Source organism: Micropterus dolomieu, linkage group LG01 (assembly GCF_021292245.1).
Source record: "Micropterus dolomieu isolate WLL.071019.BEF.003 ecotype Adirondacks linkage group LG01, ASM2129224v1, whole genome shotgun sequence".
Classification (NCBI taxonomy): Eukaryota; Metazoa; Chordata; class Actinopteri; order Centrarchiformes; family Centrarchidae; genus Micropterus; species Micropterus dolomieu.
In genome coordinates this window covers 43508774-43525859 of record NC_060150.1, presented here as the reverse complement: position 1 = coordinate 43525859, position 17086 = coordinate 43508774, and the positions used below count along the sequence as shown (strand labels likewise).

The 17086-nt window shown below is 39.4% G+C and overlaps 1 protein-coding gene across 3 annotated transcripts in view; it reads left to right on the top strand.

Moving 5' to 3' along the window:
- LOC123963177 (cadherin-12-like) overlaps positions 1 to 17086 on the top strand; it is a 64932-nt gene that overhangs the window by 37284 nt on the left and 10562 nt on the right. For 2 of the 3 annotated variants that reach the window (XM_046040021.1, XM_046039931.1), the window contains 2 exons: positions 8416 to 8669; positions 14363 to 14503. In XM_046040021.1, coding sequence (XP_045895977.1) covers positions 8416 to 8669; positions 14363 to 14503 — 395 coding nt within the window. The remainder of the gene's footprint in view (positions 1 to 8415; positions 8670 to 14362; positions 14504 to 17086) is intronic. The other variant, XM_046039844.1, reaches the window with a different exon arrangement.

Here is a 17086-nt window from a genome sequence, read left to right as displayed (position 1 = left end):
CCCATCTCCCTCTCCCTCTCTCTCTCTTTCTTTCTCTTTTGACTTACCTCCCTCGCACCAACCTCCGAGAAAAAAAAAAAAAACACAGCAGGACAGAAACGAAAGCCACATTGTACACAGAGCGCAGTTTGGCAGACCCCAAATGAGAGACTCAGGAAGGTTGGTTATGATAAGAGGATCAGGCTGAGTAATGGGTTCAAAGGATGATCATCTGTTTCCTGGTCTGCCGATATAGGGGGAGAGGAAAAAAGAGACACAGAGGCATGGAGGGGGATTGCACATCCCATCTGCAAAACATAGGATTATGAGAGACAATAGATGAATCCACCAAAGAATTCCTAGGGAAATGTGCAAACAAATCTGTGCAGACAAATGTGTGCAGATACTGTACATGAAAAAACATGTGGAATGACACAGCCACATTCAAACAGTGCATGGAGAGCAATAGCACTCCCACACCTTGGAAGCGTCAGCATAATAACCTTGGATTGTGTTGGTAAAAAATTTTTTTTTATCAGATTAAATGTCGTTTGTCCATTGCATGTTTATTTACCTCCTCCTGGGAGAAGAAAAAACGGCAGATATGCGTAATTGAAATTTGCTTTTCTAAGCTTAGAAGAGCAACATTGTTTAATGACAGCATGTGTGGCATAATATTTGCTGGCTTATATTCAGGGAATCCATTTTATTACAGGACCATCTCCTCAATATACAAAGTGCGCTTAGGCCCTCAGCGGCCACAGTGCATTGAATGAAGAGTATTTGCTGCAGACCTCTGGCACTGCCTCCAAATCCATTGCCCCGGAGTGTCAGAGGGGTTCATAAAACATTGTAGAGAAGTACAGGTGACTTCTGTACTACAAAACTGCTGCATATACTCCTCAACCACTGATTTAATGTAGTATTTAGTGGTAAAATATGTAATAGATGTTCATCATGATGAATGAAAATAACTTGATGGTTGCTTGGTTCTTTGGGTTATTGCTAAGGTGTTGTGAGATGATATTACAGTTACATAGGTGATCAGGGTGGTTTCTATCTCTGTGGTTTCTTAGTTGATGTTAAAGGGGTGGCGGTGGCTCTCAAGGTAGAGTGGGTCCATTCATCGCAGGGTAGGTGGTTCAATCCCCGGCTTCTCCTGTCCACAACATGACAGTTAACCCCAAAAGTGCAATAGACACGCTGTACTTGTATTTACCAGGGTTTGTAGTTTCTATGTGTTTTAGAGTTATAATTTGGGTGTTGCTGTGAAAGGTGTTGGTAGGTGTCCAAAATCACTTCCCATTTAAGATATAGTACAATTTAATAACTGTCCACTATTGTATTTGAGTGTCTGAATTGCACTATGCAGTGCCCTCATATAGTGTCCATGGCATCTGCACTACATTTTGGTAACAATTCCATATCACATTTTATAGATGCAAAAATGACAGTAGTATGACACAAAACTTGTCAGTGATGACACAAAGTACATTTCTCACTATGAAATAAGTAATAGTGTCTGTTATATAGGGACTACCGAATCACTCTGACAAGTTAAATGTTTCAGCACCATGGACAGAGACAGAAAAAGACAGGGTTTGACGGGATCAGAACAATGGAGGGAGACAGATTATTGCAAATTTAATGAAAACTATATGTTGGATCACTGACTCAAGTCCTAACACACTGATTCCAGACCAGCTTAGATTTTTGTGATATCATACTAGTATGCAATTGATTGAACTGAAAGGTTTTAATCAGGTAACACTAAAAAGTGGCCAATGATTCATCTAGCTTGCATAAGGTGACATTTTTCCCACCACAAAAGAACATTCAAATGATTAATGTTATAGTGTTGCATGACATTTAAGAAAAGAGCGTCTCACCAACACAGTGCAAAACTGATAAACACTTGCATACAAAACAAATGCCACTAATTGCCTGGATTGCCTTCGCTCAAATGTGGCCCATTTTAGACTTCCCAGTCAGAACCAAGTCAGAGTCATTGGCAGAATTGAGGCAGGAACCCTTTTTCATCCTCACTGCCATCAATTAAGGACTTAATTTCACTAAAGCCAGACAGTGACTGCAGTCTAATTTCTCTAATCAGAAATGTCATTACTGGGCTGTTTGAACAGTAAATCATTTCAGAGAATGGAAGCTGTTACTGCGTTTCAGTCTTGATGAGATACTACCAGACAGTAACAAAAAGTAATGGTGAAATGACAAGTAATGAACAAACTGCTAACCTGACTGAAGGCCAGACAACAGTGAGAATTGTTGGTTGAATACTAAAGTCTAGTTTGCAGCTTATATGAGGACACATCCATGCATTTTAAAATGTCCTTACCTTATGATGGTGTCTGAAACATATATGTAAGCTCTACATTTCAAGTGGTAATGGCTGCATATTAGAGCGGAACTCTGATACCTTTAGTATCCAAGAACTCATCCAGTTGCATGATACCAACTGAGTCTTGGTCACAGACAGGAGTTGAAACTAATGTATTGATTATAGGTCTGACTGTCCCAGTGGGAGGTGAAATTAGTTATTTTAGACCCTGGTGTGAAAGAAGTTGAAAGAAGGAAACAGTACCTCAGAACAACAGGAGATCCAGGTGCCCAACACAGATGAATAACACCTCACCAAGCAACTAAGCAGGGGGCAATGTGTGTGCATATCTTTGTCAATGTCTGGTTATGCATGTGGTGTGTGTGAGTGAAGGAGTACAAAGAGAGAAAAAAAGGAAGAGAGAGAGTGACAAAGAGGTGTCTGAGGTGGTGCTTGGAGTCGATGAAGTGCCTCCTCTCTGGTGGCCTGGGGAGGCGTGGGTATAATAGATTAAACTGGTGTCTCAGGGCTCATCCCATGGCTAACCCTGTCCTATTAAGAGTGGCAGTGTGAGTCTTTCACAGTTGCTCCACTCCACACTGCAGTGTGGACAGGGCTGATGGCAAGGCTCTCAGATGGCACTCCACTGTTGTGAGCACTGGGGGGATGGAGATGCTTCGAGGCAGCCAAGGACACAAACTGATGTGACTGATGGCAGCACAATAAAGTGAGCATCTCCTCTCCACAGTGTTTGGACCCCCCGGTATTCAGAGAGACATCAAATGGCTCTCTGGGGCATGTAAGCTTTTCTCTTCTGATGAGCTCATTGGTCTCTGTAGGCTCTGTGGTCAGTTGACTGCTCATGGCACAATGGTAGCTAGAGGTCTTTAGCATTCTTTTGCATGGCAGAGTCTCACTGAACTGTCAGTCAATAACTGCAGTGACCTTATAAAGAAGTCACTCATTCACGAGATGTCAAGCCAGACTCAAACCACTGTATCATAATTGCACATCTCAGAATCTCAGTTGAATTTTACCCTGAAGCAACTTTGCATCCCAGAAATAATGCTAGGACTATTAGAGCTTATTGCAACCCAACAGCCAAGTCTTTAGCTTTTAGTTGATGGTCGCTGTCATGTGGGATCAGGAGGTACTGGCCTCACTAGAATGAAGCATCCAGACTTGCCTTAATGTTGCTGTTTGGAGGCATGTGTTGTCTCAGTTGCAATTAGAAATGTGTGATATTCTAGGCATATTTGGCTTAGCTTTGATTTTCTCTCAGAGGATAAATCATGTGGAGTGTGTTAATGATTCATAAGTGGTATTGTAAATATATAATACTGTGGTAAAATGGATTTAGGACTGCTCTGCATATCAGAGATTAAACAATATTTGTAGTATTTTCACCCTATTTAATCTTCAGCCTCTTCAGGTAATACCTGTGTTCAGCACAAACAAATGATATCAGCCTGCTAATGACTTGCTGTGCTGTGATAATGATTCTTCAAGGGGGAAAGGCTAGATTCACCCAGGGGTGTTGGCAGAAGAGCATCCCCCATATTACAGTGTACGTGCAGCTGAGATTTGAGAAGGATATTGAACTCAAGCTATTTTAATACTGAACTGAACACACAAACAAACTGGGAAACCTGCTCAATATGCACATGATCCTGCTTCTCCCATCCCCAAAATAACCATAAGCTGAAAAAAACAGCTGCAACTAACACTTTACACAGCGCAGGGAGCAAGCTGTGGGGGAGGGACCAGGAACCAACCTGAGTATCAAGTGAGAAACAGATTTCAGTTCATGGATTTGCTCTTACTATATCTCAGTATAAATCAACAAGCACATACATTGTTCAGTATTCACATGTGAATCTGACGATGTAAGGACTTTTTAATGGATGTGAAGTATAATACTGTACCTGTGAGACCATGATGCCTTGATTAGTCCCCTGTTCTAAATTAACAAATTCCCTTGGAACATAACAGGTTCAATTGGCAAGAAAAAAAGTTCCTTCATTCAGTATCACTGCCAGTGCAATGAAGGTGCACATTTACATATCAAAGGGTGCTGCACCATGTCTAGAATTTCAAGTGTGTTCTGTTGTGATGTTGAAGAGCAGCAGCACTGACATGAGAGGAACTCGGTCTGTCCTCCTTACAAATTCCTCCGTTGATACACTTCCTTGTTGTGTCCGCAGTAACCCGTAAAAGGTGCATAACAATTTAAGCTATAATGAGACACTTCAAACGTGTAATTGAACATGCATAGGTGTGCGCAACTTGTTTAAACATAATATACGTGTGGATATGGGTAATACTTAGTCATACAGCAGTGGTTCGCTTAAGTAGGTCATCTTCGAAGAAGGGGAAAAAACACAAAATGATACATGCAGTCAGAGAATGAATGGACATTTTTTTTCTTCCTGGGAAATTTCCCTTATGGCCTCCAGATCTGATTTGATTCTCCCCAAGTCAAGCGTTGACACATTAGCACGTCTTCTCATTAACTCAGAGTTTCTCATTACCCTCTCCTGGCCCCATTTTATTCCTACTTAACAACAGATATTCCAGACATTCTTGGACCTTCTTGTGTCTCAGACACATTAAAAAGGCAGTGAAGTTATCAACATTACAGTGTTTGCACCCAAACCAGAATATGTAAATGAATCTGTGACGTGTGCTTGATAGTTAATCAAATGGCTTCCACGCATTGTTCCATGGGTGTCAGAAAGGCCTCTCCCTCCTCCATCAGCTGAGGAAATGAGCTGCATTTGTTCCTCCAATGTCATCCCCCTTTCTACTGAATGAGTGCCTTTACTAGCAAAAGCTTTCAATCCTGATGAAATTCTTTAGTGTGTACTAGAATGGATGCACACGTCAAATCAAGTAAAATGTTATAATAAGTTGAATATTTGATAAATTATTGTTCAGAATCCTGACATAGACTTGTTTTAAAGACCCAAAAATGCATGATGTCCTTCAACGCCGTGAGTTTCAGGTCATGTAACACGCCCTCTGGTGGTTGTATTAAAGACGCTCAACTCTTTGGCAAACAGAGAAAATAATGTGATTGAGTTTGTTGATAATGATAGCTTATTAGATAGGGCATTTACTCCCATAAATACTATTTGAAATAATGTCAAAAAATCTTGTCAGAGTAAGGGTATTCTGTTTTCACAACAGTGACAGCATCTCATAAAAGCTATTAGTGGCTTGAAGTTGCACCTTGACATTAAGATAATTGACACAGGTAAGTTGCCATATAAAGGCAGAGAGGAGTAACTATAGAAGCAGTTGAGAAAAAAGCATTTCAAGTTAGCAGGCCGGTTGGCTGTGAAACAAAAATGTTGTAAGGCCTTCATTTTATGCTTTTTAAAGCTGATTATTTACCAAAAATTGTCTGCCATAAACATGAATATACCGTACCCTTCCTCAAAAATCCAGTTTCATTCTAGGGTTCATTAGTATCACATATCTATATTTTACAAGCAGCTATTTCACTAGTTCTGCAGCCATTAGCAAGAGTTTAGCTGTTCAGCTGTTTTTTGTCAGTCATTGGACTTAACTGCTGTCTCGTTAAGTCATGAGGAATAACAAACTGCTTTGGCTGGCTCATCAAAATGGATATTCTCCAATTATAGATAACAGCAAGGGAGAAATCAGTGAGTGAATTTAGTTTAACGGAGACAAGGCTAGGCTATCTTGCCAGCTAGCTTTCAGCTTCTAGAGCCAAGAGTACACCAAACCAGTCTAAACTTAGTTTGGACCAAATTTTGCTTTGGCTTTATAATTCTGAATTATCAATTATAGAGTTATAGTAAGATAGCTGTATGAGTCTGAGGTTGTGCTTTTGAATGTCTAACTGCTTCTTTGGGCAGAATGACAAGGCTGAAAATGAGTTAACTCTATAAATAGGTAAAATTTTGAACTATCTGATCAAACCAGTCACTTTCAACGTTACTGAATCCACCTGCACCTAAATTATATTTCCCATGCTCAACTGTTTTAAATTTAGACATTATTTCCGCGCAGTAATTTATCAAATGGAACACCAGGATGCCAGCTGTGCTTGCTTTTGTGTCAAAAGTGCAAAGTCTATGTGTGAAAAGAGCATTTACCCATCACACTCCGCAAGTGTCTGTCATCGCCTAGCTGAGGTTTACATGAAAATTAGACAGTTATAAAGGGTGAGAGTTTGGGCCTGTATCCTAATTGTGGTGATGCAGCATGTTGAGATGGAGAGCAGCGCTTCTCCTCGTCCCCAGTGAGACTCTGGCTAATGAGGCTTGGTCTACACCTCCTGCTGTCCACCTCCCCAGCATCTCCTTCCCTCCTCCTCCACCTGTGCACATATTTCAGCTGAGCTATGCATGGCTGTCTACATGTGGTGGTTCAGGTGCAGTATTATATACAGTGTAAGATGGCCTTGTATTAGGTATTTATTTACTTTTCCTACTGGTTTTGAATCACATAAAATCCACACATTATTACATTATTGATGCATTTATTTCCTTGTCTAAAACTCACTCTTTGAGAAGCAAAGTACATTGATTGACATGATTTCGAGCAATTCACAGGAACAAGCAGGAAGCTCACTAGACCAAAACAGGGACTGCTGTGCATTTTTAGGCTACTATAGGTGTAACTTGGCGAGATGTCTTTTAGTTTGATTGTAGGGATCAGAATTTGAATGACATCCACAATCAATTCAGTTTTTATATGGGATTGTTGCTTCAGGGAACTTGGTCTTCTCTCAGTGTTGTCACTTCTTGAAATAGATTGAAAGGGACAGAGTGTATTTCCTGTTGAAGGATCTTATAGCTCTGCCTAGCCAGTTGCATCTGGCGCACTGTAATCAAACCAATCATTGTGGTTGATGGTCAATGATTGCTTTCAGATTGGCTTGCCTTCACATCGCTCTCTCTCTCTCTCTTTTTTTTTTTCTTTTTTACGGACACCTGCTGTTGCAGCGAGACTGTGAAACCATGGAGATGGAGGAGAGACTGAGGGCTTGAGAAGCATCTGCTATCACTGTTAAATCAGAACTGCACCGCTTCTGGTCATTTCTAGTGGTTGAACTCTAATTTGATTGCTAATTCATGTACATTTCATTTGGACAGATGACTGGTTCTGGCATCTTGTGTCCAAAAAAAATTTTTTCCCCCTACATCCTCCAGTGTACCTCCCCTCTCATAGTCTCTTTACATAAGCACATTTTGCTGTGCTATTACCAGCTGTTTTCACTTGGTGTCTTTTGGAACAACATGCCAGAGAAGCCCAAGTCCTGGGGCAGGAAGATAGCATTGCTGCTATAGTGGTTACATGTTAGTCAATTTGAAATACACAGAAAGGAATGTCTCTCATGTGACTCCAGGCCAGTAGAGCGTGACCGACTGCAAGCTTGCCAAGTATGGTTGGTCACACATGAGAGGGCAGGAGACAGGCAGCAGCACGAACATGGGTGTCTCTGCTGTCGGATGTCTCCACCTTAGCTGCAGACATGCCGAGAATGCAGATTCCTCCCCTCGCTTTGACTAATTGACCCTGAGCGGATATGTCAGCGGCTTGAGGAGGTAGAACATATGAACCCCTAAGATGTTGTTTGGAGAAGTCTTGTACAGGGGCATAGTTCTGCTGAACCAAGTTAGTGCAGCTTGACTAACTCACACTGAAAGGGCGAGGCATTAACCTGATCAGGACCTACTGTGTGTCTCTCGTGTAACAGGTACCACTCTGCCATTTGAGCTGTCATTTAAACAACCAAAATGCGTGCAATTAGCACCTGTGATATCATATCTGCTTTTCAGGCAGGCGAGAGCAATGCTTTTTGGATGTGTTTTGAGTGACACAAACATTGGAAATCAAATACTGACATTTGTTTGATATGATGAGGCTGATATTGAAATGTGATAGCAGTTACTCATCCTTGAAAATGCTAGAATAACAAAAATGAACCGAGGGTAAACCGGCTGTTAACACTGATGCTCATATTGAGTTACTGCATTTCTTCAAGGGCTCTTAGCTAGCAGTTTGACTAACAAACTGAACAAAATTGTGAAAGTAACTTGTGTACTGTTTTCTGGTTTTTTTTGTAGCCCCTGGACTATGAAAATAAGAAGGCATACACTTTTAAGGTAGATGCCTCCAATGCACATCTGGATCCACGATTTCAAAGCTTTGGGGCTTTCAAAGACACAGCAACAGTGAAGATTAACGTTTTGGATGTGGATGAGCCTCCGGTGTTCAATAAGCCCTCCTATGTGATGGATGTGTATGAGGACACACCCGCGGGCACCATCATTGGAGCAGTGACGGCACAGGATTTAGATGCCAGCAGCAGTCCAGTCAGGTAAAGTTAAACTCTTCTGTCTAAAACAATATATATATACACACACATAAGTTTCAGTACATTGCATGGTACATGGTGTTATATCGAAATGCATTTATCAAATTGATGAAGTGGCTGACAATTTCACATGAAAAGATCTACACAGTATAAGCATTCAGCCACTGTGCTCCACTTGGAATAAATGCCACATTTACAAAAGTTTGGTCAATATTGTTTTAAGTTAGTCATGACTTATTTTGATTGTGTTTAGTGGTAAATATGTTTTAATGGAGATTAAAAGGGACTTAAGAGGGCATCCGAATCTATCTGGGCCGGATAGAGTTTATTTGTGAATATTATGAAGTCCAATTCTCGGGAAAATATGTATTGCATCCCTTTATAATCTTTTAATGGATTTGTGCCATAGTTAGCCAAAAGGCTAGTTTTCATCTGTAGTTGCTGTGTAGTGAACAGATGTGACAAAGATGAGATTATTTATAAGCATTCAGAAAAAGACAAAGGAAATGTTATGTTATTAATGTTAATTAAAAAAAACTAATTCAGGACACCATTTTACAACATTGTCAAATGCTGTTTAAATATGCAAAACAGAGGCACATCATACAACTCACACAAAACAATGGAATGAAGGATATTAATGTTCATAGAAATAGAATATTGACTAAATAAAACAACATTGTGCAGTATTATAAGACACTAATTGAAACATGCAAAGCAGAATCACAGACATCCACATAAAAGCACATACAATATGTAAAAGTTCTCACTATAACTGCAGGTACATGAAGACCGAATGGCAATAGCAATATGTAGATAGGTGACAGCAGACAGCAAAGGAAGTTCACAGCACAGACAGACTGAGGTCACGAAGGTGCAACTGAGTGAGAGCTGAGTGCTAAATACACCATTTCTGTAAATGAGCTCTTAATAAACTGATGTGTCCATTTCGCTAATAGTTGCTAGAATAGAGGTCCGTTCTATTGCAGCTTTAACAGAAAATGCAGACTGACTAAAAGCACCTCTGTACTCTTAAACAGTAAGTGATATGGGAAAGAATCATAGGATGCATTTACATCTTTGCCGCCTCTGTTGACATGACATCACGAATGAACCCGAAAGTTTGAATTTGACCCAGTTACAAACCTTTTTCACCTGTGCCTTGAAAGAAAGTTTGGAATCAATCAGAACCCCGAGGTACGTTCATTTTGACTGAATGAGAAAAAAAATCTCCCCAAGTCTGCATTATATTTTCTATAGTATAAAATGTTAAGACAAGAGCTCTGTTCTTAAGTACTGTATGATGGAGAGACAGATGAAGGTCTGACATGGTCTTACTTAACTGAAAAACTAAACAACTAGGTTCTGATTGTCTGATCATGTTAGTGTTTGGTAAAAACTTCATTACTTGAATAATTACTGTAGATTGGGTTCAGGATGAAAAGAAAGAAAGAAAACGCATGTCAGTGTGCCCCATGCCTATCTTGCCATTTAAAGAAGTATTATGGAAATTAGTTTTTCATATTATTCAGAATGACTAAATCTTACTCTGGAAATCTGGAATTAATACTTATAGCCATATATATAGTGAATGAAGTAGGACTGGATCTGAACGCACATCTTCATCTTGAGAGGATGGAAGGATAAAAGAGCTATAGGGAGAAGTACTGTGGTACTGCAGCTAGTGATTGAAGGTTTTAGAACTCTAATCCATTCATCAATGTCTCCGGTCTCCATTCATCAATGTCATCATGGCTTTAATCTTGAGTGTATTGTCAGTTTTACTCATCGGTTTGAGGACTAATCAATCTATGTAGAACATTTGACATTGTCATGTAAAATCCTGCTAGCATCATCTCTTGGCAGTGCAGGATGTGTTGGCAACGTTATGCTACAGAGACAATATAACTTTATTAGTGGCCCCATATTTACATATCTGAACCTTATATCTGCACTATTAAAATTAAAGCGATATATGAACTCTCTCTTTTTAGAGTGCAGATATTATCTAACTTTTGATAATAACTAATCAAATTTCACTGAACATTTTAAATTCACAGCAAAAACAACTGGACATTTTAATGTAACTCATGTTTAGTTTCTATGGCATACATTATTTGCAAATTTACTCACTAGAACGTAATGAATATAAAACACTGTTTTGCCCTGCAAACTATGGTCAAGGCGTACAACTCTATTCATACACTCAGCTTTTGCTAACGAGTCACTCACCTCTCGACCAGTCATGCAGTTATATTTATTGTTCCATCATACGATTTGGAGTCACAGTTTAAGAGCAGCTGTTTTAATTTAGATTAAGTTTTTAACAAAACAAGAATTTATAGGTTATCCACTATGTGGCTGTCATCCACCAGGCCTAAAACATATTTAAGATATGTATTTTCTATATTCTGTTTCTTAATAGAGCGGCAAGTTGTTTCTATGCAGTTGGATGCAGTTCTTTGAAGATATTTTAAAATATTTTGGTGGGGATTAATTTTTTATAGATTTCATTATTTTACTGATGTTTATTGATAATCATTGACATAACTTAATTAATGGTAATCATATATATCCAATAGTTTGTGTAGATGTGGCTACGTAACACTGTGCACATCATTAGTGGCTTGGCCGAGTGATATGACATAACTGAGAGGAAAGTGAAGTGGATATATTACCTTTTGTCAGAGTTCATTTGTACAGCTTTTGTGGTGGCAATTAAAATGGACCAAGTAAAACACAGAGGAAGCTGCGCCCATGCTTTTATTTTTGCCCACATCCTTAATTAGCTGTACTGCAATTGTTGCTGAGAGTGACAGCATTACACTATCTAACAATTTGAGGTTAGATTAGAAAAAGAGCTGGTGTTTGGACCATACAAAGAAATTTTGCACATAAAACACCAAAAACATTGTTGACTGACACAATTTAAACTGAACATGAGAACTGATAAAGATATAAACTGAATTGTAATATGTCGGTATAGCCCCACAGAAGCTAAGAAACTGCACTTTTTAAAATTCATATTACGTTAAATTATGTTGATTTTACTGTGATTGTTTTCACATAAGTCACAAATTAATCCTCATCAATTACATGGATAACAGAACAAAACCTACCAAACCGTAAGGGTCCTAAATCATTTTACAAGGCAACATAGTGTAGACTGCTGGTCGCTCCTTAGTAATTATCAGGTAGGACATTCAAACGTCACTGCTCAGTTTTATAGTTCTGACATGCTTGACTGAACTTCTGATTTATACTCAAGGCAAGTCATTTCTTTTCTTTCTCAGTCTCTCTGTCTTGCTATACACCTTGTACCACACAAATACATGCACACACTATCCTGTGTTCTATCATAAAACTTGAGTGGTAGATAACAATAGACCATCATTGGCAAAGACAAGAGAAGTGCATTCTTAAAAAATGTATGAGAACGCTTTTGTTAAAGTATTTTACAGTAGCTACTTTTGCTCAGGCACATTGCTTTATAGTTATGGTTCTTTGAAAATGTATTGCTTGAGCGGGACACAAATGGCAAAAATACCTGTTGCATGGACAGAAGTTGTTTTATTATGAATATTTTATTCCAGAGAAAACAAAAGAACAGAAGAAGGAGAGATTTGTACGACAAAAAGCTAATGCCCTCCATTCTCCACTTTGTCTCTAGCACTTTAAATATTCATCAAAACCACAGCTGACATTGTTCATTTGTGTGCATTCAGAGAGCAGCCTTGCATTCTTCACTTCTAAACAATAGACCCAATGACCCATCATGCATAGGGAATTATGCTTTTAGACTTTTGACTCAACTGATTCCGCTATTTAGCAGTATAGTGCAGAGTTATCTCTAGCTGGGGAAACACAAGAGCGTCATGAATACTGCATTGTTGGTCGATTCTAAAGAGCTTCCTATAGTTAGAATAAGTTTTAAGGACTGAACTTTTGGCCTCTGTCTAAAATGGTAATACCACAAATCACAAAACACTGGAGAGCAATAAAGTTTATAGCGTTTACTGCAGCAAAACCATAAACTCTAAAAATCAATGACTGTGGAAAATAAACACAGATGTGCTTTGACTTTTTCTTAAATTACCTTGTCTGTTGTGTGTAATGTTCTCTGGGCTGAGTTAACAGTACTGCAGTTCAAAGTAGGAGATAACGCTGTAATTAATTTTCATATCTACAGTTCACAGTACTGAGTTAGGCTTAAGTAGACTTTTTAGATCTGTGATTTCTTTTTCACAGCTGTTGATGAGCTCTATGCTCCTTTAGATAATTCAGAGACTGAACTAATTACAACTAAAACATGTTTTCTATCTCACCAAAAAATTAAGTTTCTGAAACATTTTTGCCATTTATCTTGGCAGATTGCAAGGGAACTGGTGGTGGTGGTGGTGGTCGGGGAGGAGGGGGGGGGGGGGGGGGGGGGGGGGGGGGGGTTGTTGTCTTGCTCAAAGGAATTTCAAAACATTCATACTTTGTAATATTCTGGTTATAAAGCAGTCTCTCTAACCACTGGGCCACACTCGTACTGAAAAGTCTGCTTCAGTAGCAGCTTGACTCCAATGATACCCCCACCCCCCCCAAAAAATGGTTTTGCCCTGAGGAAAAATTGGAAACCATTGATCTTTTGAACTCTTGATGGGAGTTTGGCTGTAATATTTATCAAAGAGACTCACACACTAAACTATTTTGACGTGATCATGTTCACTTCAAGGCTACACGCAACACAGAGTAAAGAGAGGACGTGGACAAATCAAAATTGAAACAGAAAATTTGATGGAACCAAAGCTTGCAAAAAAATTCTACTTAAGTAGTTTTGTTATCATTCTCATTACAGTAAAAGACTTGGGGGTTTGAATGTACGCTAGGCCTCTTTCTCTTAATGAGTGAGTCAAGTCCAGTTTGATGCTTTACAGTGTAAAAAACAAGCATGATAAATATTAATGAGAAATACCCTTTAATGATGAAAAAACTTGCTACAAGAAGGGAAAGAAATGGCAGAATGGTGGCCTAGAAAGGGTGTCCTTCATGTGGAAAGTCCAAGCTCAAATCAATGAGAAATTAAGCATCTATCCTGTGGAAGTACCCATGAGCAATGCACTGAACCCCCAACCTTTGACCTCCTTGTGAAGGGGAACAAAAGACAGGAACATATTCTCTCCTGTGGGAACTCCACTGACGATCACAAAATTATTAATGAAAAATAGCCTTTAAAGATCAAATAGCATTGCATGATGAATGGCGCTGTCAGTGGCATGCAGTTTGGTTTCAGATCTCTTTTATATTTCATAGTTTGCATTCAGAGCGACTGGGCAAGACCAAAGATGTATTTCTCAGAGAGGACGCTGTACCCTCTGTTCTCAGACACCAAACCAACATTTTATGCCTTTTGTTGTTCATCAGCCGTGAGAGATTGATATGGTTTCAACACTGCCTAAAATTCATTTATGCTCCCAAGAAAACCGTTTGCTCAGCATGGCCAAAGTACTTGTGCCCCATTACTAGATTGGAATGTATATGCGACCCTCAGCACATTTTCTGGAAATGACCATTCAGAATGAGTAATGAAGGCTACGCCAACGTTATATTACACCTAACTCATATACATGAGCCCAGAGGGAAAATCACTATGGTTTAATTCTCTGGTTTATGTTGGAAATGAATGCCATTAAACAAACATTTTCTTTCAGGTATTCCATTGACTGGAAGAGTGACTTGGACAGCTACTTTGACATTGATCCAGTGGAGGGAACGATTTCCACAAACGAACTCCTTGACAGAGAGAGCATTGCCCAGCACAATATCTCCATCGTGGCAACCAAACTTAGTAAGTATGACAACTAGATCGATTGCAATTCATGCAGGTGACGTTGTCCTTCCTCCGCCATAATCTGTGTGAAGGATTTAACACGCTTTTACTCAAGTCAATACTCAATCCCATTTTGCTGGAAAGGTTTATAGGTGACTATAAACCATGATGGCTCTCCCGGAGGGATGTATCTTCAGGACATTGTCTCCTCTAGCATACTTGCCTCAACTCTGTTTTCATTTTTTACTATCTTTTTTAACACATTTGATGACATTGGCATTGAAACAGTGCTTTTCTTGCCAGAGTCAACTTTTACTTACACCGCAGTAAAATGTGAACCTTCCAGAGTTTTACAGCAATAAGATGCAGTCGGATCACAGCATGTTGTAACCCGAGCTTAACAAAGAGTGAACTAATGCAGAGCTGTGGCTTTAAGACATGTCATCAAGCTAATTATGTTTTTATGAAGGAAGTGGAGCAAATTTCCGGATAAATAAGCAAATCCATCGTCATCAAGTCATCAAATCTGCTAAGAACCGTCAAAGTCATTATCCCAGAGGCAGGCTGGTGCTCAATCAAAATTACCCACGCTGTATATTCATTAGGACAGACTGTGAAATATGGGCTGTTAAAACTTGAGTCATTGTCGCCTTGGAAACTGATATTACTCACTTCCCCTCAAGGTCATGGCAGTGACATGCTAATTCTGTTTTCAATGTGTGTGTGTGTGTGTGTGTGTGTGTGTGTGTGAGTCTTTTGTGTGGCTTTTGTGCTTAAGTGTCAAGGAACTGGAGGATGAGGTAGACTGAAAGGATTTAGGGTGGTGGGAGTAGAGAGTAGGAGAAAGAGGTGGGAGTTTTACAAGGACGTTACATGTTCAGTCTATCATACTTGACACAGCAGTATTTCTGCACATATTGCCCCTCGCCGACCTGGGATTCGATCCTTCTGTATGACCTTTCCCCAACTTAGCCTCTGATCCAGTTCTCTGCCCTCTTGGAGAACAAATATTCCTCTAGAGACTATTTTCACAATGGTAGAAAAGAAAAAAAATTCACATCCCGAAACAGTGTTGAAAAAAATAACGGTTGCACTGGTGTAGTGGGGACAGAGATAAACCCAGCACCCTGGAGTTTGTGTCCCAACTTGTGACTTCAAGTCTGTTTTTGACCTTGAGTGAGATTTGGCAGAATTTTGTGTTCGGGGTATTGGATAGCTGTTATGGCTCCTCTGCGATGCATTCTGCTATCATGGTTTGGATGATGTCTGTCTGTTTAAACACAAAGAACCACAAAGATCAGACCCGTCAATGCCCATTTAAATACTGCATTGTATGAATAGAGGTCATGCACAGAAAAAAAATTTCAGACTTTTTTACATACTTGACCAGGCTCAGTTTTCAATAAACAGTAAATTATTGCAGACCTCTCCGTATTTGACCCGTTTCTGCATCTACTGTGTGTCCTTGCTAGAAATGCTTTCTAATATTTATCCACCAAAACCTTTTATTCCTATATTACATTGATTATGAGGAAAATATGAGTTGTTGGGTGAAATTTTCCCTGAATTCTGCATGATTAGCACAACACCTGAGTTGGAGTCTTTTCACTTCACAAAGCCTCGGAGATTTGTCCGGTCATTGCTAGACACTGCAGTCATGCAGCAAAATGAGAGCAGTGTCTCCTGCTCTCCTGAGACACAGTACACAGCAGAAGGTGTGCTAAATAAGAGCCGGGGCTAGATTAATGATTTACTTTTTGGCATTTAAGCCCAGTGGCAATTTTTAGGAGTCAAAGAGAGGGGAAAATCTATTAAATGCAATAATAACCTTGGCAGGAGGCAATACGTTATCACACTTTCTGTCTATTTGAAGTTATTGAATGTTGTTTCAAACATGACGTAGAGTTTCGTGTTGTGAATTTGCTTACTTTTTCTGTCCCCAGTTGCACTTTTTATAGATAGGCCTAGATTTATACATAGCTATCACAAGGAATCTTTCTATCTCCATTTTGCAGCACATTTTGTAGATTTGTGGTTGATTGCTTGCAAAGATGGAGATTTTTATTAAAATGAGCTTAATTAAAAAATAATATGCAGTAGAAAAGCAGTATAAAGCCGGCATTTTTATGGCTGACCAGCCAAGCATTCTGTAGCAATACAGGATTCTGTTTCAATAAAATATATAGAGCATTTGTTATTGGGCTGAAATGCTGACGCTAGTCAGATTTGAATATAACTACTATACCATTGCTCCATCTAGTGGGCTATAAGATATATCACTAATGACATACTGAGAGCCAGTCAATAGTTATGGAGATGAGTCTTTGAGATAAAATGAGGAGGAAAAGAAATTATTGTATCCAGAAGCCTGGGACTTTTTTTCAAATTTTGTTGTTCAAACTTTTAGGGACCAAAGAATTCAGGACACTGTTGATAGAAAAGATCAGTATTTTTGCTGGGTGAGCATCAATGTTAGTAGTTCAGTCACTGCAAAGCAGCAAATCCCATGCTTGGTGTCATTTTTACCTCGGTGGTAAGATTGCTTTTTCCATCAAGGTCAGAGACAGGTTACCCCCCCCCCCCCCCCCCCCCCCCCCCCCCCCCC